This window comes from Equus caballus, chromosome 8 (genome assembly GCF_041296265.1).
Source record: "Equus caballus isolate H_3958 breed thoroughbred chromosome 8, TB-T2T, whole genome shotgun sequence".
NCBI lineage: Eukaryota > Metazoa > Chordata > Mammalia > Perissodactyla > Equidae > Equus > Equus caballus.
In genome coordinates this window covers 65,456,620-65,481,968 of record NC_091691.1, presented here as the reverse complement: position 1 = coordinate 65,481,968, position 25,349 = coordinate 65,456,620, and the positions used below count along the sequence as shown (strand labels likewise).

The window sequence follows — 25,349 nt, the reverse complement described above, 5'->3', positions numbered from 1 at the left end:
AACCACTACAAACCAGGCCAGCCACACATGGTCCATTTTTTTAAAGAGAGGCTAAGAAATGAAAATACACAGGGGTAATCATACCAGTATAGAGGATAGATGGTTTCATTCCAAGATGCTGCCTGACATAACAGATAAATCCCCCTTAGTTCTACATTTATGCCTCAGTGAATTCTACAAAACTAAAGGATTGAATTTTTAAGAACAAACCTAAAATTTCCTTCTTGGCCACAAGATGGATTTCTTGAGATATATTAAATATTTAGTAAAAGAGATTAAGAACCTGGAAAATCTTTGTTGTTTAAAATTCAAGTTTAGCCAGCACCTAACAGCAAGGAAATGCTGATGGAGCAGGAATGCAAATACAGAAATGTCTTTGCTCTCACTCCACTTGTGTCAACTTTCACAATTTGTTTCTTTAACATATGTAATTAAACTGATCTTTCATCCTTTTCCAGCATCCAGGAAAACAGAAAACACTTTAGCACCTACTAAATGTGAAAAATACTTGCTAAATCTCAGACACAGTCTTGTTATACACAATGAGTGTATGTTTATTTTGAAATTATAACTGTCACATCAGTCCAATCATTTGCAGCTGTAGCTCTTGTATGCTTGTTCATTCAGCTCTCAAGAAGCTTGCACTGCAATTTAGATCCTCCATCACCAGGTGGTAGCAGAGCACTAGGATCGTGCAGCTCCAGCAGTAAAGTGCAAGTTTTCTCTGGAGTCTGATCAAACAACTCAGGTTTAACAATTCATTCATGTAATGGGCATTTTTTGAGTACATACTGAGTAGCAGGTACTGTACTAGATTCTCAATGTATTAAGACAGAAATGATCTGAAGGAAATAGACAATAAATAAACATATGAGAGAATGTCAAGTACTATGCATAATCAGTGCTCATTCACAACTAAAAACAACAAACAAAACAATCTCTTAGGAAACTAGGAATAAAACAGAAATTCCTCAGTGTGATAAAAGGTACCTATCAAGAACCTGTAGCTAACACCAACCTTAAGGGTGAAATATGTATTTCCCCCTAAGATATGTAACAAGACAAGAATGTTCTTGCTCATCACTTCTTTTCAATACCTAACTGGAGGTAATGCAATAAGGTAAGAAAAAGAAATAAAAGGCATAAAGACTAGAAATAAAGAACTAAAATTGTTTTTATTTGCTGATGCCATAATTGTTTGCAGATAAAATCCTAAGATATCTGTAAAACAACTATTAATACTAACAAGCGAGAATTTAGCAAGGTCAAAAGATACAAAATCAATATGCAAAAACTGACTATATTTCTAAACCCAACAAGTGAAAATTGAAACTTAAATTAAATTGAGAACAAAGTTTTCAAAATGAATAGACTCCTTCCTGCAGACTAGAACGTGCACGTAATGGCTGAAGCTTAGAAAGCCGAGATAAAAAGCGGCTCCCTAAAATCTACGGAGTCATCATACCTGCCTCAAACTGCCAAAACTCAGATATCTTTTACATGAAAAGGAAATAAACATATATCTTGTTAGGATTACTTTACTTTGGCATTTCTTGTACAAAGAAGCTTAATCCTGACACAGATTTATAAAACATCGTTAAGTAGGTTTTCCTTAAGATCTCGTCCACGCCTTGTCAGAGCAGCATATGACGCTGAGATTGCTTAGCAATTTGTACCTGATTTATCTTAGCAACAAGCTTTCTTAAAACTGCTTTAAAAAATTTAAAAGCCTGTTCCCTCACATAATCAAAAAGCATTTTCCTTCAAAAACTACAGTGTCTTTTCAAAAACTAGAGGGGGCTGGCCTGGTGGCACAGCAGTTAAGTTCGCACGTTCCACTTTGGTGACCCGGGGTTTGCCAGTTTGGATCCCGGGTGCAGACATGGCACCGCTTGGCAAGCCATGCTGTGGCAGGCGTCCCACATATAAAGTGGAGAAAGATGGGCATGGATGTTAGCTCAGGGCTAGTCTTCCTCAGCAAAAAGAGGAGGATTGGCAGCAGATATTAGCTCAGGGCCGATCTTCCTCAAAAACAAAACAAAACTAGAAACCTATTTGGGCAACAGAAATCTGAATGGAGACTCTAAAGGCAAAAAACCCCACAAAACCCCAAAAAACTCTTCAAATAAAAGATAGCATCTGAAATAAAAGATAATATTTGAAAGATTTATCAACTATATCTTCATATCCATTTTGTATACTGAAAATGTTTTTAGGGCAGGAAAACATTTTTGTAGACCTTAAATTTTTATAGAACTTTATAGTTTTTAAGAAAATTTACATATTTTATCTTATTTTATCACCTTTGTGGTAATAGTTCAGATACTATTAACCTGTTACATATGATGAAATTAAGACTTGCAGACATCATTTATCAACGGTCATACAACTAGTTTAAAGGCAAAACTAAGTCAACATTTCAAGTTTTATGATTCTAGTACTCTTTCCAAAACACTACAGTCTTCTTGTCATTTCACACATGGAGATAAGTCATATTTGAGACATCCAATTTCTAATTAATTAAAAGTTTACAAAAAGACTTTTCATATAATTGGGGTTTTTGATTTAATAAGGATAAAAAAGCTGCCTTAGCAGCATGAAGCACTTCTCCGCCATTTCAAATTACTATATAATGCTATATGAAGAATATCATTATAAACGCTGTGATATCTCTAAATGATTACACTTACCATACTAAACCTTCCTCTCACTCCCTCTAGACTGCTTAACTAGTCCTGGTGCTTTTACTCTGGCTTTTACACTGATCCCTTGGGGTTACAAATGAGAGAGGCAACTTTGCTATTTGGCAACTTTTCCCTATACTCAACAAATAACTATTCTCTTCTGCCGCCAGATCATAGGCTCTCTTCCCTACTGCCAAGCTTTCTCTAGTGCAAATTTCTCATTAGGGCAATTACTATATCTAACTTTCTTTTTCTGTTGGTTTCATCTCTTTCTTATTTTCTCCTTTGCCTCTTGCTGCTTTTCCTGTGTTTATCAGCTTTTGTATGGAAAAAGGTCATAAAAGTATGGCCAAAAAAATAAAACACACACATCATGACAACTATTTGAAAAACTGACCACGTGGAACACAGTATTATCTTTCGATATCTGGATTTCCTAGGCTACATTTACTTAGAAATTCAAGGACTGCTTAACACTGTTGCAATAGGAAGGACTCTTTCTCCATTTGGCTCTGCTCTTCACGAGCTTGAAGATTCAGGAAAACAGCTCAATAGCCTAGGATTTTTGTATTGACAGAAGAGAATAAAATTGGGAGAAGGTGACAATTCTTATCATTTTATCTATGCAGAGATCCACTTCAGATATTGTTAACTTCTGTTTGTTACATGATTAAAATTACTACTTCTAAAAAATTACAGAGCTTGGAAATGTAAATCTTGGGCACAACTGTAAAAATAAAAAAGGAAATGTTATTGTGTAAGATGCTAACTGAAGTGAGAATATTACCATCTGAATCAGTTAAGAACTCACAGGTGAAAGCCATACTAAGGTTAAGAACACTAAATCAAATTTGCTACTGATTAATAATAAAGTCATTCATTATATTCTTCAAATCTAAAGCAATTACAAGCTGTGGTATGGCAAACATATTTAGCTGAAGAAATTACATCAGAATAGTCCTTTAAAGAAGATCAGTAATGTAAAAGGCTAAACAGAATAATGAACTCTCCTGAGCAATAATTATGAAATTGATTTACTGAAAGTCTATTTCTTCATGCAAGAACTGTTGAAACTTTCCAAAGTAATTTTAAATGATGCCAAACAGATTTAATACTGTTTACCCACTGCAGAACTATCACTGAAAAAAATTTTTTAATTAAACAGAGATGTAAAAAATCAATTTCTTTGAATTTCAGTCTGCTGAGGTTATTTTTTTTTAGGAATTTTTTTTTATACAGCTTTTTTTATGCTTTTTTGGTGAGGAAGACTGGCCCTGAGCTAAGATCTGTTGCCAATCTTCCCCTGCTGTTTTTTTTCCCTCCCCAAAGCCCGAGTATATAGTTGTATATCCTAGTTGTAAGTCATTCTAGTTCTTCTACGTGGGATGCCGCCACAGCATGGCCTAATAAGCTGTGCACAGGTCTGCACCCAGGATCCAAACTGGCGAACCCGGGGCCGCCAGAGTAGAATGAGTGAACTGAAGCACTTGGCCACAGGGCTGGCCCCCTGCTGAGATACTTCTACAGGGGCATCAAAAACAAATGAATCCCTTAGCCACTAGGGCCATTTTAGAAGGCCCAATCCACACCTATTTGAATCCTACTGTCACTCACTATAAAGCAACACAAAAGCTCCTCTTTGAGAGTTCCCAGTCTCTATATGTGAAGCCTTCAGTAAGCCAAGGAAATCAGAAGACTATCAAAATCAAACCTGAAAAATAAAACTATTTGTTTTATTATAAAGTGGGTATACCACAGATATTAAAAGGATCTCAGACAAAAAGGCAGAGAAATCCCTAGAAGCTAATCTCATCAAAAAAATAATATGAAATAATATTCTAAAAATTATCCTTCAAAGTGCATTAACACCCAACAAGGAGAATAAAAATAAGGGAAAATATTCAGAGAATGATATTTGAAAACACACTAATGTTTAGAAACACTACCTTTCTACAGATACACTGAAAGGCCTTTTTACCTTATGCTTAGAATAAAAATACCAAAGAACTAAGTATATGTTAAATACTGTCTAAATCTGCTTTGGCTTCCATGACAAAATACCATAGATTGGGTGGCTTAAACAATAGAAATTTATTTTCTCACAGTTCTGGAGGCTGGAAAGTCCAACACTGAGGTCCCATAGGGTTTGGTTTCTGGTGAGAGCTTTCTTCCTGACTTTCAGATGGCCACCTTCTTGCTGTGTTCTCACATGGTGGGGAGTGCGAAGGAAGGGGAGAGAGAGATCTCTTCTTATATGGTCACCATGCTATGGGATTAGGGCCCCATCTTATGACACCATTTAACCTTAATCACCTCCTAAAAACCCTATCTACAGATACAGTCACTTTGCAGGGGGGTGGTTAGGGCTTCAACATATGAATTTTGGAGGGACACAACTCAGTCTATAGCAAATACTAAAATAACACATACATACGCAAATAAATGAATCTTGCTAAGCGCAGAATAGAGAGCCAAGAACAATCTCATATCTCAATACTCCAAAGCATGTAAGTTTAGCAGTCAGATAAATTCATCAGAATTTCTTTAAGACTTGTCTCATTTCCACAGAGCAAAACCTGAATATCAGAAAAGGTACCCCAGGACGGAAAGCAGATCCTAATCGTTTGCTGGCACATTTGTTTCAACATATAAATATACTCAAAATTCTCTTACAGCCTTAAAACAAACCAAAAAACATTCCTTCAAATATAGATGCCCCTTTGGCGAGACAATATCTCCTCTTCTTCACAGCCTTCACTTTCTCACCACTACTCAAGTCTAAAGCCACTGCAAATCAGCTTTTTCTTCTAAAATGCCACAGAAATGCTCCTGCATTCGATGACTTGTATAAAGTCATAAAGGTATAAAGCAGCTGATCCAAGACCCTGACATACGCTTTCTTATTCAAAATCCAATACTGTCACAAAAACACCACAGCTGCCCAAAGAACCATAAAATACACAAGTTAGGGCAGTTAGTACAGGTGAAAATGTTTGAAGAATTCTAAGAGCCAAATACTGAAAAAAAAAAAATTATCAGAGAATACGTCTTAAAGAAGTCTTGAAGAAGAAAACTAGTAAAAGGAACAATGACAAAGAAATAGAAATAAACTGTAATAAGTAGGAAAAACCAATGCGTCTTTCCTACCTAGTATGTAGGGACCATACAAGAGAGTCATTAAAATGAAGGTCACATATATTATGTGATATCAGTAACAGAGCGCTTGACTATGAGTTAAGAATATGCGTTTGATATTTTAGGCCATAGAAGCCAAGGAAAGGTATTAAAAAGCGATTTGGATGTAATAAAGTGATGTCATAAAAACAGTCCTTAAGAAAGATTAATCTGGCAACAGTGATGGAATGAAGTCAATCAAAAAATAGTTGGTGAGAATGGGGAAAGGGACAAAAGGATACTATACAGTAATGTAGGAATGCAGTAAAGTGTCCAGGAAAATAGCAAAAGAAAATGGGCTCAGAATAATGTTTCAGAAGGAAAAGCATAAAGACGTGGTGACTGAATAGAAATGCCAAAATAGAAGAAAATCTCATGAACATTCTACATGTCTAGATTTCTGAATAACTCAGGTTATATTCTTTTCAGTACCAAAAAATTGTTTAACCAACGTTGTATAAAAAGCACAGTAAGATACATTAAAATTTTCATAAAATTGTGCTTTACAATAAATCAGGCTAGAAATGTAAGGCTTATTTGTATCATTCACTGCTGCAGAAATAATTTGGTATAATGGAAAAACACCTGGTGTCAAAAGATTTCACTCAACTCTGCAAGGGGCTGTTACACTTACCTCTTCAGACCTATATCTTTATCTGTAAAATGATGACAAGAGTATCTGCCTCATCTAATTTAACCAGGTTATCGTGAAGATTAAAAAGCATAAGTGAAAGTGCTCTGTAAATAGAAAACCAATATACAAACGTAAGATGTCTTACTAATACAAGTACTAGAAGTACTAAAAAGTAACAGGGATAAAAACAATTTAGCATTATTTTGATGCCTCAGAACCATCATTATGAATGTTAACTACTGTACTGCATTTAATAAATGATGGTCTTGGGATAAATCTATGTGGGCAGCGTTCTAGACTGCTGTACATTTTCAGTTCTTATGTGGTTTTTAAGTTTCCCTGTCAACTCCCCAGTTAGCTTCAACCTTCTCACTGTAGCTCCATTCTCTACTTCTAGTTTTCTGTCTTTAATCTCAATGGACTTATAAACTAGTCACCAGATAATGTTTATTATTATCCATATTACAGCCTCAGGAACTCTCATATAAGAAAAGTGCAAAAATAGGGGATCAGAGCCATTGAGGAGTACTTCTCTCTATTCTTATTCTTGGATGAGTTCCAGAAAAGTAAAGTGTAAATATAACTCACTATCACAGAGTAATTTAACCCCTCAAGGCTTACTGGAATGAAATTAAGGATATGGATAAAATTTTATAATCCTTTTTACTTTCTGCAAACATTTATCATCAATTCCTCCCTGTGTTTTGCATTAATATCTAAATATTTTTAAGAGAACAAAAGAATCTTTAAGAACAGTTTAGGCAACAACAAAACTAGTAACAATCAGTTCTTTCCTTAAACATGCTTATTTCTCTGTAATACAAATGGAAAGAGTTACTAAACCTGTTATTGTGATTTAAAATGACACTCCAGGACAATACACAATAATAATGGTCCAAAACCTGCTAAAGTTATACAGCATCACAAAACAAACAAACAAAAATGGACTCAAAGAGTACAACTTCTACGGTGTTAAAGATAAGTATTAGATTAATAAAACAATATTGTCTAGGGCTTGTTAAGTGGAATAAATTGACTTTATCCAAGTACACAGAATATATTCTATCACTATAGAATTAAATTTGTAAACAAAAAACAAAAGCCCAATATTTATTCAAAACAAAAAGGCCAAGATTCATCAAAGTTGATAACGTGTTTGGAAACATACATACTTGCTATATTAGTATATCACACTGCCAGACACCAAAACACCATCTCCTTTGTCTATAGCCCTCTTCATTTTAAGATTTTCAGATCTTTAATTCTCCCAGAACTATTTCCACGACTACAAAATCTCCTGCCTTCTCTTAGGAAAGGCCAAAAAGATTAACTAGAAGGGAGAGATTGAATTTTCTTTTGAAACTTATTTCCTTTCTCATGAAACTTATTTTTACTATCCTTCCCAACCCTCCCTACCCAACACCACCCCACCCAAATCTATGACAGAGCTTCCTGCAGTATGGTTGCTATCTTTAGTAAAAGTCTAATGGATCATGGTAGTCTGGCTCCTGAAGCAGAGATGTATAGTTAAACAGAAAGTTTTGAATACCTCTGAAGTATTACTGTTATTTCAACTAATGAATTCTTTTACATAATTAGATGAAATTCTTGTGAATTTTCTCTAGTATATTTTCGCCACAGACATACTAAAACCTTTGGCTCATTCTAAAACAGTCCTCAAAAGGTTAAGGTTATTTCCTTTAAAATTCTTTCTTCCTAGAGCAAGGTTTCTAAAATGACCACTCATACAATGGGCTCAAGGATCTCAGCTAAGCACCTCTAAACCTCTTTGATTTACTAGGTTCCAGTCAGAGAGATAATGGAAAAGGACCAGAAGGAGAAAAAAACACAAACATCTCTGTCAGTCTGGTTTCTGGGAGAGGAAAGTAAGACTTAGTTTCCTCTCCAGTCAGCATGCAACAGGTACAGGTGGCACAAAGAGGTTTCCTCTTTCACAGAAATTAGAAGACAAGGCAGAGAAGAGATCAATTTCCCTTTCCTACTGTGCCTCTAAACACCTAAGCACTTGCATAGCCTAATGAAAACCATCAAAACCCCAGTGAAGAGAGGCACAGACAGGAGAAACAGAGGGTCTAGTCATCTCATCCCTCATCTATATTAATTTAGTAATAATGAGAATTGCTGTATTTTTTCAATGCCTACTAAGTACAAGACACTGTTAGGTTCTTTTCAAACATAATGTAAAGAAACTATCAATTGCAACAGGCCTGCAAAGAAGGCATTATTAGCTATCCATATATTATAGATGAGAAAAGAGACTCAGAGAAGTTCAGTAGCTTTCCCAAAATCAGATAGCTGGTCAAAGCTAAAACAGGATTTCAAGCTATAGCCCTTTGTGGTTTCTTCACTGTCACCTCTCTTGCTGTGCTAGCTAAAACAGTGAAGTCAGTAAACATCAGAGTTTACTTCCCTTCTGTAAGCTTCAGATAGCATCATGACCTGAGGCATATGCTCTGGAAATACAATTAGCTCGAATATTAATCGACTTTTCTAATGGCTACATCTTCTGTGTCTTATACTGTTACATGCTAACATGTTTAGGAATTATTCCTCTTGGACGTAGTTCCCTCTAAGTTTCAGATTTATCTCTCCTTTCAATTCATTTAGCTAGACAAAAATCTACTAGGTTCATCAGACTGCTTGACTTTATAAACGGCATATTCATTTACACAGTTAAGTTCTCAGGAAATAAGCTTTCTTTTCCAAACTAAAAATTATCAAGAATTTTTATGTAATAATAACATATTCTCTATTTATTGTAACAACAAATCTTTCAAAAGCCTGATCCAAATGAAAACATGCACAATATCTCTTCTCTTTTTCATTAAGGGACTGGTATGCGTTTGTATAGTGATCAACGAATCAAGTTATTAGAACTTTTAAAACAAAACCCCCCTAAATTTAGTATAACACATCTTTAAAATGTCAAAAACCAGAATTCATATAGTTCCTCACAAAGAAAGAGACTTTAAAAATGATCTGAAATTATGTTTTCATGTATATGAAAGAGTCTGAATCATTAATGTATGATAGGTAAATGTATCTGTAGTTAAAATTATATTGTTTTAAATTATAACCTTGTTTTATGTTTCTAAGTTTTGTAGAACTTTATGTACTGTAAAATCATCTATATTAACCTTTGACAGGTTTATGCTGGTAAAGGGGATTTGTACCTGAGCAATCTACTTGGAGCAAAAACCATGGATGGCTCTGTTTTTTAATCATATCTTCCTTTCTTCCTTCTTTGACAAGTTCCACAAATACCACCTATATTTGGTGATTCAAAAAATCTTAAACTAATTAATGAAACCATTTCAATTTTTGATAATGGTCTAACATTGACTCCAATCTTCATCACAATAATAATAAGTGCTCAAGTCAGAGACTTTCATTACTATATGTAGTATGTAGACCACGTGTCTAAGTCTCTGACTTGATTTATATGCCTTTTCCTTTACGCTTATAAAATAGATCAGAGGTGAGCAAACTTTTTCTCTAGAGGGTCAGATAGTACATATTTTAGGCTATGCAGGCCACAGCGTCTTTCTTGCAACTATTCAACTTGTAGCTGCAGTACAAAAGCAGCCACAGCCAGTACATAAATGATCGGGCGTGGCTGGATTTAGCCAGCACTCTACTGGATTTGGCCCACGGCAGTAGTCTGCTGAGCCCTGGGCTAAGTCATGGGGAAAACAGGAAAAATTGTGTCAGTACAATTATCTAGGGTAGCTTAATATTTAGCCTGAGAGAAGAAATCATTCATATCCATACTGAATTTAGACTGCTTCAGCACTAAATACAATTAATCTTGACCTTAAGAGTGTTAAATATCCGAAATTAGATTCTACTTTTACAGATAGCAACACATTTTTGTTAAGCATATCACCAGATAAACAAACCCAATCTAATTGTGGCCAGGCTTTCTAAATTGTCTGCTATTTCCCTCTCTCACTTTATTTCCTCAACTCACCCCAATTCCACCAGACCTAACACTTATTTTTATGTCTCTGGAAGGTCAAGGTATCACCTCCTCTCCCCTATATTAAAGTGGATTCTATTCCCCTACTTCTGCTAAAAGACAGAGTTGGAGGCTGACTTCATTCCCAATCCCCTTCTCCCATGCTGCCTTCCACTATATAAGTTGGACACACCAAATGCTCACCTTCTCAGCCTCTCCTGAAGCTTAGCATGGCCATGTAATAAAGTTCAGGACAATAAATATCTTATGAAACATGGCGGGGGGGGGGGGGGTGCTTTGAGAAAGATTTTATGTTTTTTTTAAAAAAGGAGGAGGAATCACAACTGCCAGGACCTCTTCCTCCCCCTTTCTTCCTGCTTTAATGCAAATACGATACCTGGAATTGGAGCAACCATTTTTCACCTGGAATTTTGCAACTATCAGAAAAAGCTGAGAGAATTGTAGAGATGTCAGCACTGAAAACTTTAAGCCACTGAACCAATGTCAGAGAGCACTTATCTCCAGAGATGAAAAACAGACCCTGTAAAGCAAATTCTTGTTGCAAATAAAAGCATTCATTTTTTTTTTTTTGAGGAAGATTAGCCCTGAGCTAACTGCTGCCAATCCTCCTCTTTTTGCTGAGGAAGACTGGCCCTGAGCTAACATCTGTGCCCATCTTCCTCTACTTTATATGTGGGACACCTACCACAGCATGGTGTGCCATGCGGTGCCATGTCCACACCTGGGATCTGAACCAGTGAACCCCGGGCCGCTGAAGCAGAACGTGTGCATTTAACTGCTGTGCCACCGGGCCAGCGGCCCCAAAAGCGTTCTTAATCTACCTTTTCTACAAAGTGTTAGGGTCCCCAGTCACTACTCCATGTAAGAAGTGAAAGACCAAAACTGGCTGAGCCTAGATGGTTGTGAATTCTGACTAAACAGCACTACTTTAACCTTAAGAGAAAAGCAGCAGGAAGAAAATCCCAAGAGTCTAGCCTGAGAGTCACAAACCCAGGATAATAAAGTCAATGAGGGCAAAGAAAAGAGAAGGCACAAGATGATTATTGAAAGGTTAAAAAGATATAGAAAAAAAAAAAAATTGAAAAAGTTCTCCTTTACAATTGTGGGCCAATAAGCCTTATGAATGTTCTACTCAGCAAGTCAAGTTTGAGAATTCTGATGATATTAATTTCCAACTGTGTACGACCAGTTTGAAAAACAAAAGTTCAGAACTCATTTTTCATATTGTTATATTCACAAGTTACTTTCTTGTGCTTTTTTTGAAGCTAATTAATTTATCTTTATGCTTCCATTTCCCTGGTATTGACAAAGGTATACTTACTGTCAATATATGATCATCTTTGACACTTGAACAACCTTTGAAATAATTAATAACAATCAAGTTAATGATGGTACTGACAATAAGGACAATGACTCCTTCAAGCATTCACACACTAGTTTAGCTGGCCGATACATCACTCTAACTTTAGAGATAGTCACTTCTCTTTTATATCAACAGCACTGCAAAAAATACTCCAAGATAGGTAATTCTACCCATTCAAAAGAAATGCCAGAAATACACTTATTTTACCTCACATATCCCTTAAACTACAACTCTTAAGTTAAAACACTAGTTTTTATTTTACTTTCTTACAAATAATGTAATATATATATTCACACACACCCCCTCTAGTACTAAACCTAGTAGTTTTCTCCTCATGAAAATAGTTTGATGGTTTTATGCTGCAGCGTAAACACTTAGCTATTACAACATTTACAAATTATGATGGGTTTTTTTATTTTTATGATTTTAGAGTAGAATTCCTTAGGACAGTCAAAGCTTTAGCTAGAAAGAATACCAACTACAAAGAGGTTTCAGGCTCAATTACAGTTGTGGAACAGAATTTAATAAAGTTCCAACACCACATTTTCATGCCCAAATTTCTTATTGTCTTTTTTAGTTGACAAATATGTGCTCCGCAGGATAACAGCAGCAGCAGAACAGCTGGATGGCCGTATCAAGCAAAAGGAAGCAACTGCACATGCTGTTAAGTGTCATTCTGATTGCCTAGAAATGGCAGCCCATGCAGATTTACTCCCTGTTATAAATTAGAGCAATTATTTCTCTGGAGTTTAAATTTTCTTCATGAAAGAGTCAAACTTTGTGCACATTAAAAAAGAGGACTTTCAAAAAGGATATCTTCCCTTTCTTTGATGATCAGTTCATTCTGTTCTTCCAACTGCCTGATCTTCTTCTCAAATGATTCCTGCTCAGCTTTGAGTCGTTCTTCTGTCACTTCCTTTTCCTCACTTACTCTGAAAGAAATAAAAAAATGAAAAAGAAAATGCCTATGAGAATAAAATAAAATATGTGCCTACAGCTGCAGTTTACCAAAACTAGATTTCTTCCAGAGGCGTGCTGATTTCTTCGGAAATACTGTATGTTCTGTTTTTTTTTATTAACCTTTCTTCCACACCTTTATAATAAACTATGCATGTGATCTTTACATCAAGAATGTTTCCAATCTTCAGAAGCATCTTAAATATGGAAAATCCTCCACAGAACATAGGTTCCCAATTATAATCCAGGACACAAAAATATCCAATTTTTAAAACATAGGTTTCATTTCTTCAATATCAAAATAGGCACAATTTATTTTTATTTAGATCTTTTTCACACTTTTATTTAAATCCTGCCAATGAAATTGACAACATATATATATCTCACAAACATTTCACTAAATATACATAGACAATTTTATTCTTTTTCCCAGTACTGATACCCTTTATTCCTCAGTAGCATATAAATAACTGAACTGGGATAAAAAGACGGCATTAACACAAAAAAAGCTTTGCACTATATTTATTCTTAGCCCAAAAATGATGATAAATTTAAAAACACTGACCAAAAACATCAGTACCTTTAACATTTAACTTTGAAAAGTATTCCAACTCAATCCTACCAAAATGGGGTGGTTTCTGACAAGAGCAGAGAGGGAAAAAAACAACAAACAACAAAATACTAAACAATAACATTAAAACTTATCTTGAAATGACAAGCCTAATTTTCATGTTAATTCTGTGCTGAGATATTAGCCCTAAGTTTCTCTGTTACTGGTGCTTATTTCTCCAAGGAGAGTACAACACATTTATGCTACAAGATCACACCAAGATATGTGAAGTGAAACCCACAGGGAAACCAAACCTTTCCTCTGCTCTCCTAAATTTACTTCCCCCCAGATGCCTACTCTCCCAGAGCAATTTCTGAATAACATGAACTCCATAGCCTTTCGTTTGCTGCTAGCCTTCTGGTGGAGATATTGAAATCAATGAGATAACAGAATAAAAATTAGAATTTTGAATGTTTAAGAGTTGATTGTACCTTGTCTTGGAAATAATTTGTGTGAAAGTGCACGGTACACAGTAGTGTTCAAAAAATAGGTTGATTTCTTCTTGCTCATCATGACATTCAAATCATTTCCCCAATCTCTATTATTTATGTTTAGCATACTAATAGGCCTATGAACGGGACTCAGGTTCTTCTTTCTAAGAGGATAATCTCTAAACCGGATACAATTACAAGCAATTCAGACAATAAACAAAGAACAAATATATATATCTTAAGAGGATTTATACTCTAGTGTCAGGTTACCCTGTCTCCTGTTGTCATCTCTTTACAATGCCTTCCCTTTTCTTGTTATTTCTCTCAAGCACATTTGCACTAACATCTTTCAGAGTAATTCCCCATTGCCTATAAGTTTTTCTAAAATTGTCAAGTATTTGTACTATTTATTATTTCTACCATCCAAATTGCTCCTCTTTGATCTATCAAAAAGCTTCTGAAACATCTTTGTCAAGAAACTGTTCCAGATCAAGTAAAACCTCCAAACTGTAAATCAGAAGACAAGTACACTTGGAGACTTTGGCAAAGTGTGCTTATTTCTCTGGGCGTCATTACTCTCACTTGTAAAGAAGAAAGCCTAGACTAGACAATTTTAAAAATTCTTCCCAGCTGAAGTCCTATGATTTCCTTCACTATACTATAAATATCCTGATACTGTATATGTCCTTTATAAATATGGAGAGCATTTGTAAAGAAACAAGAAAGAAGTTATCAAACATTTGCTCAGGGTACATGGTATATAACATTATAATCTAGATAAAAGCTATAGCCACAGGATAAGGGAAGTAGTAGATAATAAGAGAAATATTAAAAAGTGCAAAGATACAAAATTTAGCATGAGGATAAATAATGCAGGACAAAGGAAGTGATAAACCTGTAGGATTGTGCATAAAATAAAGATAAATAGGTGATGCTATATACATATTTTAAGGAGAGAATAAACACTGTTGAGGTGAAAAAATATGCAGCAAAATCTCTCCATTTAGATTGATAAAATCTTAAAGACAAGACTGAAGAGGAAAATCCATAAGTAGATAAGAGAACATTTATGTTCATGTACTTATTAAAAAATATTTACCGAAAATTTCCTACCATAGGGAAAAATAATCACAGTAACCTTATTCAATTATGAGGTATTCAACAGGAACCTAACAATGGTTCTCTATAGTTTCAATCTCATTCATAAAAGCCATATAAATATGAGGAATGGCTCAAAGATTTGTTTCTTCAACAAGCAGGGGCAGGCCCAGTGGCATAGTGGTTAAGTTTGTGCACTCTACTTTGGTGGCCCAGAGTTCAAGGGTTTGGATTCCAGGCGTGGACCTACACACTGCTCACCAAGGCATGCTGTGGTGCCATCCCACATACAAAGTACAGGAAGATGGGCATAGACGTTAGCTCAAGGCCAATCTTCCTCACCAAAAATACCCAAAAAACCAAACAAAAAAAACAAGTAATGCTCCAGGGCCATAAAAACAGTAACAAAAAATTAGATTGCCAAGTTTACCTTAATATTAAATTAAAGGCAGAGATTATCTCTAGAGTCTACTAGGTCAGAACATACAGGTGTCATATAGGTATAACGCAAAATTTACTTACTCCCTTTGTTGGACTTAAAGGAAACACATGAAAACTCTAGGGATCACTGAAGGCAAAATGCTTGTACATATACTCCATAACACCAGAATGTACGATGAGCTTTTCCCAAAACTTAAAGTGTTCTACCCAGAAAAATCATTCTCTTCTAAATTTAGTTTCTGGGTATGTTTGAAAAATTTGTCACTACACTATTTAAACAGGGCTCTTTTTTTTTCCAAATCTTTTTTGTTATGCTGCTATCGTTAGACTACCTTTTAGCAATTATTATGCTCTAGAAGGCTATAAAATTAACAAGCTCTGTTAAGCACAAAGTGCAACACTTCTTCAACAGGCCTATATATAAAGATATGCATGGCTTCTTTGTGGCCTATTAGCATAGTTAATATGAGCAAGTATATGAATACAGACTTTAAATGCAGAGAGCCTGCCAATAAGACAACCTCAAGATTTGGATATCCACTTTGAAATCTGTCTTCCTGTTTAATTTACGTTTAATATTTCCCATGAGGTATATGTATGAGAAAATACCTACATTTTTCATGGAACATTCTCAGACCACAAAATAACATAAAAAGACGAAATGCTCTATTTCATTTAGAATACAGCAATGAGTTAATTAAAAAAATTAGAATATAAATATAAGAAAGGGAAATATTTGACTAATAGGATAAAAAGGTTAAAACTCTCAACAAGAGGATATTCCCAGTGTTGGTTTGTTAATTATTTATAAGGAGGACAATAGCCTATTCGTAAAGTAGGAAATCACCACTGTCAGCTTTTATTTAATGCCTCACAGTATTCCTCAAAAAATTCCACAAAATGTACTCTTACTTAACAAGAAAAGAGAATTCAGGGGTCCGCCCCGTGGTACAGTGGTACAGTTAAGTTCGCATGTTCTGCTTCTCAGCAGCCCGGGGTTCACTGGTTTGGATCCCGGGTGTGGACATGGCACTGCTTGGCACTCCATGCTGTGGTAGGCGTCCCACATATAAAGTAGAGGAAGATGGGCATGGATGTCAGCTCAGGGCCAGTCTTCCCCAGCAAAAAGAGGAGGATTGACAGTAGTTAGCTCAGGGCTAACCTTCCTCGAAAAAAAAAAAATAAGAGAGGGAATTCATATTCTTAAAGGTTGGGCTGAAAATTGTGCTGAAATTACTGAATTTCTTTGAGTCTTATGTTTTAAACACCCCTGCACACTTTGTGTTTTTCTCCATAAAACAATCTTGTCTTAATATAAAAAATTATCCCACACCATCTATTCTAAATTTTTTAGTAAAACTAATGTTCTAGAAAGAGGTTTATTCTATAGCTTTGCATAGCCCTCGTGTTCTTCCAGATACTCCAGGAACGGGGACATGTACACTAACGTGAAAGAAACACAAGGTCAAGGCAGCAAAACTTCCGTCCCAAACAGAACTACAGCTCATCCAATGGTAAACCAGAAAAATTTCTTCCCCTATTTATTTCCCTGTGTTTGGGAGGTAGGTATGCCGTGTACATTTTATAACTTATGAATATCAACTTAGTGGGTAAGATTTAGAGAAGGAAGGAACAGATTTCATGGCACATCTAGCAAACAGAAAGGAACATACTGTTTTCAAGCAAAAGTAAATGCATGGTGAAAAAGAATGGCTTTCATCATTAAGAAACATTTCAGCGAAATCATCTTAATGCCCTCTTTATAAATTTTAACATTTGGCTATTATTTATAATGTACTGTCTAAAGGAATACAGGTACTTCAAGAAATCAGAGACATACCAATCTATTTCAAAAGGGCTCTAAGAACTACAGAACAATATCTAGTGAATGAAGACACAAAAATCCTCAACAAAATACTAGCAAATAACATCCAGAAACATAAAAAAAGATTATATAAGATGACGAATTAGGATTTATCCTAGAGATGAAAAGTTGGTTTAACACTCAAAAATCAAGTAACATAATATACCATATATCAATAAAATAAAGGATAAAAACCACACGATCATCTAAGCAGATGCAGAAAAGTGTTTGAAAAAATCCAACAACAATTAATGATTTAAAAAAAAAAAAACACTCAATGAATAGGAAGAACAGGGAACTTCCTCAACCTGTAAAAGTCCATTTGTGAAAAAGCCACATCTAATATATTTACTGGTAAAAAACTGAATTCGTCGCCCTATGATCAGGAATAAGACCAAGATGTCTGCTCTTGCCATTTCAATTCAACACGGTACTGGAGGTTACAGTCTGGACAACTAGGCAGGTAAAATAAATAAAAGGCATCTAGATTCTAAAGGGAGAAGTAAAACCATCTCTATATTACATGACATGATTTTGTACATAGAAAATCTAAGAAATCCACTAAAAAACTATTAGATCTAATAAAGGAGTTCAGTGAGGTTACAGGATACAAGATCAATATACACAAGTCAACTGCATGTTTATACAATAGCACTGAACGACTCCAAAAAGAAATTAAGAAAACAACTGCATTTACAACTGCACCAAGAAAAATAAAACACAAAGGAATAAATTCAACACAAGGAGCAAGACTTGTACACTGAAAACTACAAAACATTGCTGAAAAAAATTAAAGACCTAAATTAACGACCTAAAAGACATTCCATGTTCATGATTGGAAGACTGAATATTGTTAAGATGACAGTACTCCTGACACTGATCTACAGATTCAATTCAATCTCTATCAAAATTTCAGACGGTTTATTTGCAGAAATTGACAAACTAATCAGATCTTAAAATTCATATGAAAATGAAAGGGACCCAGAATACTTAAAATATTCTTGAAAAAGGAGAAAAAGTTAGAGGATGCACACTTTCCAATTTTAAAACTTTCTACAAAACTATAGTAATCAAGACAGTGTGGTACTGGCATGAGAATAGACATATAGATCAATGGAACATAAATAAACCTTCACATTAACAGTAAATTGACTTTTCAACCAGGGTAGCAAGAAAATCAAAGGGAAAGAATAGTCTTTCCAACAAATAGTGCTGGGACAACTTGCTATCCAAACACAAAAAAATAAAGTTGAGCTAAAACTATAAACTCTTGGAAGATTTATAGGCATACATCTTTGTGACCTTGGATTAGGCAATTGTTTCATAGATATGACACCAAACACAAGAAATAAAAGAAAAATAGATAAATTGGACGTCATTAAAACTAAGAACTTATGTGCTTTAAATGAGCACACCATCGAGAAAGTGAAAAGATAACACACCGAATAGGAGAAAATTTTTGCAAATAATGTATCTGATAAAGGACGCGTAAATGGAATATATAAAGAACTCTGAGAACTCAACAATAAAAAGACAACTCAATTTAACAGGATAATAGCTGTTTCTTCAAAGAAGATACACAGATGGCCAACATGCATATGAAAAGATGTTCAACATTGTTAGTCATTAGGTAAATGACAAGCAAATCCACAATTAGATATCACTTCATACCCACTAGGATGATATAATCAAAAGGACAAAAACAAACATTAGCAAGGCTGTGGAGAAACTGGAACTCTCATACATTACTGGTGGAAATGTAAAACGGCACAGCCTGGGAAACAGTCCAGCAATTCCTCCAAAAGTTAAACACAGAGTTACCATATGACCCAGCAATTCTGTTCCTAGAGAAATTAAAACATGTCCACACAAACATTTATACATATATGTTCACAGCAGTATAATCCATAAAACCAAAAAGTACAAACAATCCAAATGTCCATCAATGGATATTCTGTGTCGCTCTCAGCCTATTGATAGTGATACTATGGGCTAGAAATGCTTGTGGGCACTTCCTGGGCCTGTACTATTTGTGGCATGCCCCCAGACATTTCCCTGACCGGAACCAATGTTGTGGCTGGACTGACTCACGTGGTTCTTATTACGATTGCAAGATGCACCTCGGCAACAACCATTAGGAAAGTTTGAAAAAATAAAGTTTATTAATCATAGGTCCTGGAAGGTATACAGCACATCTAGGGCCACACAGCAAGGTAGTGGTTAGAGAGAGAGAGCAAGCAAGCAAGCAGACCTGGAGTTCTGTCTTTATTGGGGTTGAGGGTGGGGTGCGTTTAGGGTTTGCGTGTTCACTCTTTATCAGTGAATTTAAAACGTAACAGCAGGAATTAAAGTGAGGAAAGGGAAAAGCAAGCAAACAGTTAGTCATATGGTCAATTATCTAGGTCAACTAGGACTTTCTAAAAAGGGGAACTTCATGGGTGGCGTGGCCTGGCTCTAGCTAGCTGTGTAGCTGGTAATGTGTTTATTTGAGATGGATGTCTTCGAAGTGGATGCCTCAGCAATCAAACCCTCACTGTCATTATTATGTTGAGGTACTTTCCTTTTATATCCATTGTTTTTCACAGTTTTTATCATATATGGATGCTGCATGTCATCAAATGCTTTCTCTGCATCTACTGAGGTGATCATGTGAGTTATATTCCTCATTTTATTAATGTGGTGTATCACATCAATTGATTTGCAGATGTTGAATCATCCTTGCATTCTTGGAATAAATTCCACTTGATTATGGTGTATGATCATTTGTAATGTATTGTTGTATTCAATCTGCTAATATTTTGTTGAGGATTTTTGTATCTATGTCCATCAGTGATACTGGCCTGTTATTTTTTATGTGTGTTTTCTCCTTGTCTGGTTTTGGTATCAGGGTAATATTGGCCTCGTGGAATGAATTAGAAAGCATCCTTTCCTCTTCAATTTTTGGGAAGAGTTTGAGAAAGACAGGCATTAAATCTTCTTTGAATATTTAGTAGAATTCATGAGGGTGCTGGACTTTTGTTTTTTGGGAGGTTTTCAACTACTGTTTTAATCTCTTTACTAGTGATTGGTCTATTCAGATTTTCTATTTCTTCTTGATTCAGCTTTATAAGGTTATATAATTCTAAGAATTTATCCATTTCTTCTAGATCATCCAATTTGTTGGCATATACCTTTTTGTAGTATTCTCTAATAATCCTTTGTATTTCTGTGGTACTCACTGTAATTTCTCCTTTTTTGTTTCTGATTCTGCCGTCTTTCTTTTTTCTTAGTCTAGATAAAGGTTTGTCAATTTTGTTTATCTTTTCAAAGAACTAGCTTTTAGTCTATAAGCCAAACCCACAGCTAACAACATACTCAATGGTGAAAAACTGAAAGTTATCCCTCTAATAAGAAGGAACAAGACAAGGATGCCCACTCTTGTCACTCTTATTTAATACAGTATTGCAAGCCCTAGTCAGAGCTATTAGGCAAGAAAAAGAGATAAAAAGGATTCAAATTGAAAAGGAAGAAGTAAAACAGTCGCTATTTGCATATGACAAGATTTTATATATAGAAAACCATAAAGAATCCACCAAAAAACTATTAGTAATAATAAATGAATACAGTAAAGTTGCAGGGTACAAAATCAACATACAAAAATCAATTCTGTTTCTATATACTAACAATGAAATAGCAGAAAGGGAAATCAAGTATACAATCCCATTTATAATTGCAACAAAAAGAATAAAATACCTAGGAATAAATTTAACCAAAGAGTGAAAGACCTGTTCACTGAAAAGCATAAAACATCAGTGAAAGAAATCGAAGAAGACACAAATAGAAAGATATTCCATGCTCATGGATTAGAAGAATTAACATAGTTAAAATGTCCATACTTCCTAACTCAATCTACAGATTCAATACAATCCCTATCAAAGTCTCAATGACAATTTTCATGGAAATAGAACAAAGAACCCTAAAATTTATACGTAACAACAAAAGACTCCAAATAGTGAAAACAATCTGAAGAAAAAAGAACAAAACTGGAGGTGTCACACTCCCTGATTTCAAAATATACCACAAAGCTACAGTAATCAAAACAGCATTGGGGCTGGCCTGGTGGCTCAGTGGTTAAGTATGCATGTTCCGCTTTTCAGCGGCAGAGGGTTCACCGGTTCGGATCCCGGGTGCAGACATGGCACTGCTTGGCAAAAGCCATGCTGTGGTAGGTATCCCACATATATAGTAGAGGAAGATGGGCATGGATGTTAGCTCAGGGCCAGTCTTCCTCAGCAAAAAGAGGAGGACTGGCAGTAGTTAGCTCAGGGCTAATCTTCCTCAAAAAAAAAAAAAAAAAAACAGCACAGTACTGGCACAAAAACAGACATACAGCTTCATGGAACAGAATCAAGAGCCAGAAATAAACCCACACATCTATGGACAGTTAATTTTCAACAAAGGAGCCAAGAACTTATAACGGAGAAAGGAAAGTTTCTTCAATAGATGGTGCTGGGAAAACTGGACAGCCACATGCAAATGAGTGAAAGTAGACTATTATCTTACACCATACATAAAAATTAACTCAAAATGGATTGAATGTAAAACCTTAAACCATAAAACTCATTTTTTTTTCTGAGGAGGATTAGCCCTGAGCTAACGTCTGATGCCAATCTTCCTCTTTTCTTGCTTATGGAAGATTAACCCGGAAGTAATATCTGTGCCAATCTTCTTCCACTTCTTACGTGGGTTGCCACCATGGCACAGCTGACAAGTGGTATAGGTCTGTGCCCGGGATCCGAACCTGCAAACCTGGGCCACCATAGCAGAGCATGCTGAACTTAACCACTATACCACAAAGCTAGCCCCTGAAACCATAAAACTCTTAGAAGAAAGCATAGAAAGTACACTGGTCTTAACAGTATCTTTTTGAATATTATGTCTCCTCAGGTAAGGGAAACAAAAGAATAAAAAATAAACAGGACTACATCAAACTAAAAAAGCTGCATAGCAAAGGAAACCATCAACAAAATGAAAAGACAACCTAACAATTGGGAGAAGATATGTGCAAATCATAAATCTGATAAGGGGTTACTATCCAAAATATATAAAGAACTCATATAATTCAACAACAAAAAAACAAACAACCCGATTCAACAATGGCAGAGGATCTGAACAGACATTTTTCCAAAGACAATGTACAGATGGCCAACAGGCACATGAAAAGATGTTCAACATCACTAATTATTAGCGAAATGCAAATCAAAACAACGAGCTATCCCCTCATGCTCATCAGAATGGTTATTAAAAAGACAAGCAATAATGTGTTAGAGAGGACGTGAAGAAAAGGGAACCCTCATACACTGCCAGTGGGAACGCAAACTGGTGCAGCCACTATGGAAAACAGTACAGAGATTTCCCAAAAATTTAAAAATAGAAATATCATATAATCCAGCTATTCCACAACTGAGTAGTCATCCAAAGAGCATGAAAACATTAATTTGAAAAGATATATGCACCTCTTTGTTCATTACAACATTATTCACAATAGGCAAAATTTGGAAATAACCTATGAGCCCATCAGTGGATAACTGGATAAAGAAGATATGGTATATATACAATGGAATACTATTCAGCTATAAAAAAAAGATGCAATCTTGCCATTTGCGACAACATGGATAGACCTCGAGGGTATTATGCTAAGTGAAATAAGTCAGAGAGAGAGACAAATACCATATGACTTCACTCATATGTGATTTCACTTGTAAGATAAAACAATAAGAACAAAAAAACACATAGACACAGAGAATAGACTGGTGGTTACCAGAGGGGAAGGGGGAGGGCAAAAGGGGTAAAAGGGCATGTGTATGGTGACTGATGCCAATTAGAGTTTGGGTGGTGAACATGATGTCATCCACACATAAGTCAAAATATATTGATGTACACCTGAAATTTATATGTTATAAACCAATGTTACTTCAATAAAAAATTAATTATAAAAATGTAGCAATGTAAAAAATTTTTAAAAAGTTTAACGTCAGGCCCTTACGTTACAATCAAAAAGCTACTTGTCAGCTGCTTACACTACAACGAATAACTAGATAAGTTATACGTGGTGCCATCCATAGAATGAAAAATTATTTGACAATAAATAGAAATGAGGTACTAACACATGCTACTACATGGATAAACCTAGAAACCAGTATGCCAAGTTAAGGCAATTAGTTTAAAAAGACAACATATTATGTGATTCCATGTATAGGAAATGTCCAGAATAGGCTAATCCATTGAAACAAAAAGCAGAGAAGCGATTGCCTAGGGCTAGGAACGTTGGTGGGAAGTTGGGAGTGACTGCTAATGGCTGCATGGTTTCATTTTGGTGTAATGAGAATGTTCTAAAATTGATGGTGGTGATGGCTGCACAACTTTGTGAATATACTAAACAAATCCATTGAAGTGTCTATTGTATTCCTACCAAGAAATGATTTTCTTTCTCCTTAAGTATAAGCGGTTAAAGGCTCTAGGCTCTAGTCTGAGATGAAACATGGAATGCATGATTTCCTCTAAAATTACTACAAGTAGTTAAGACATTAAAAATGGAAATAGCAAAAACGTATTTGAATATACGAAGAAAGATTAGATATAGAGAAAAATGAAGAAAATACACATTGTTTTAAAAACCTTAAGGATAAAATATACTTTCCAAGGAACAAAGCATAAGAGGTAGTATGATACATAATACTTAGAGCAGTGAGATATCTGATCATTTAAATTCATGTTAAATTGGCACCCCAAAAGAGTTAACATTCTAAAACTCACTGGTTACTCCTTTTGGTTCAAGTACTTACTTGTTTTATGAAGTAGTCATAATCTTAATACCAAAATCTGACAAGGACAGTATGGAAAACAGAAATTATAGTTCAATCTATCTAATAAACACAGCTGAAAAACGTCCTAAAAAACAATTAGCAAAGCAGATCCAGAGATACAAATAGATAATACATCCAAATTGGGTTTACCTCAACAAGGCAGGATTTGTTCGTTTAAGAGCTGAAAATTGATGTAACTCACCATGTTAATAGAATAAAAGAGAAGTCTGATGTAATCACCTATAAATGCAGGAAAGGCATTTGTCAAAATTCAACCTCTTCATGATAAAAACTCTACAATCTAGGAACCAAAGGATCTTCCTCAATCTAATAAAGAGCATCTATTAAAAAAAAACCTATGTTATCATGTCTTTAAGAGTAAAAAAAAGAACACTTTGGGGCCAGCCTAGTGGCTCAGCGGTTAAGTGCGCACGTTCCGCTTCAGCGGCCCGGGGTTCGCCAGTTCGGATCCCAGGTGCGGACATGGCACTGCTTGGCAAGCCATGCTGTGGTAGGCATCCCACATATAAAGTAGAGTAAGAAGGGCACGGATCTTAGCTCAGGGCCAGTCCGCCCTGGCAAAAAGAGGAGGATGGGCAGCAGTTAGCTCAGGGCTGATCTTCCTCAAAAAAAAAAGAACACTGTTCTTATCTTTGTACTTCAGGAATAATGCAAGAATGTCAGCCATTACTACCTCTACTCAATATTGCCTGGAGGTCTGAGCCAGTGTGCAAGAAAATAAAATAAAATGCATACAAATGGAAAAAAGGTAAAATTTTATGTGCAGATGACATGAAGAAATTTTGTATGAAGAAAATATTAAGGAATCCATAGAAAATATATTAGAACAAGTAAATTTAGGAAAAAAATCACAATGTTTACTGTGGTAGCCAACCTCTAAAATTGGTCCGAAGGATCCCTGTCTCCTGGTATTCCTGTCCTTGTTTAATCCCTTCCAATCCCCTCCCCTTGAGTATGGGCTGGATCTAGTGACTTTCAAAATTGACTGGATGTCACTTCTGAGATCAGGTTACAAAAAGATAGTGACTTGGTTCGCTTCTGTCTTGGCTACTCTTGCTCACTCTGATGGGAGCCAGTTGCCAAGTGAGGAGCTACAACATGGAGAGGTCCTTGAAACAGGGAACTGAGGGAGGCCTCCAGCCCACCGCCAGTAAGGAACTGAGAAACTCAGTCTCAGGAAGACATTACTGGAAATTGCAGGAAGGGGAAGCATTCTATGTGGTGACA

At 35.6% G+C, this 25,349-nt stretch overlaps 1 protein-coding gene across 17 annotated transcripts in view; it reads right to left on the bottom strand.

Moving 5' to 3' along the window:
• The window catches only part of KIAA1328 (KIAA1328 ortholog), a 342,578-nt gene that overhangs the window by 273,210 nt on the left and 44,019 nt on the right, over window positions 1-25,349 (bottom strand). For 16 of the 17 annotated variants that reach the window (XM_001497549.6, XM_005612850.4, XM_014727689.3 and 13 more), the window contains one exon: window positions 12,672-12,787. In XM_001497549.6, the coding sequence (XP_001497599.4) occupies window positions 12,672-12,787 (116 nt within the window). Of the gene's footprint in view, window positions 1-11,813; window positions 12,788-25,349 lie in introns of all 17 variants that reach the window. The other variant, XM_070220985.1, reaches the window with a different exon arrangement.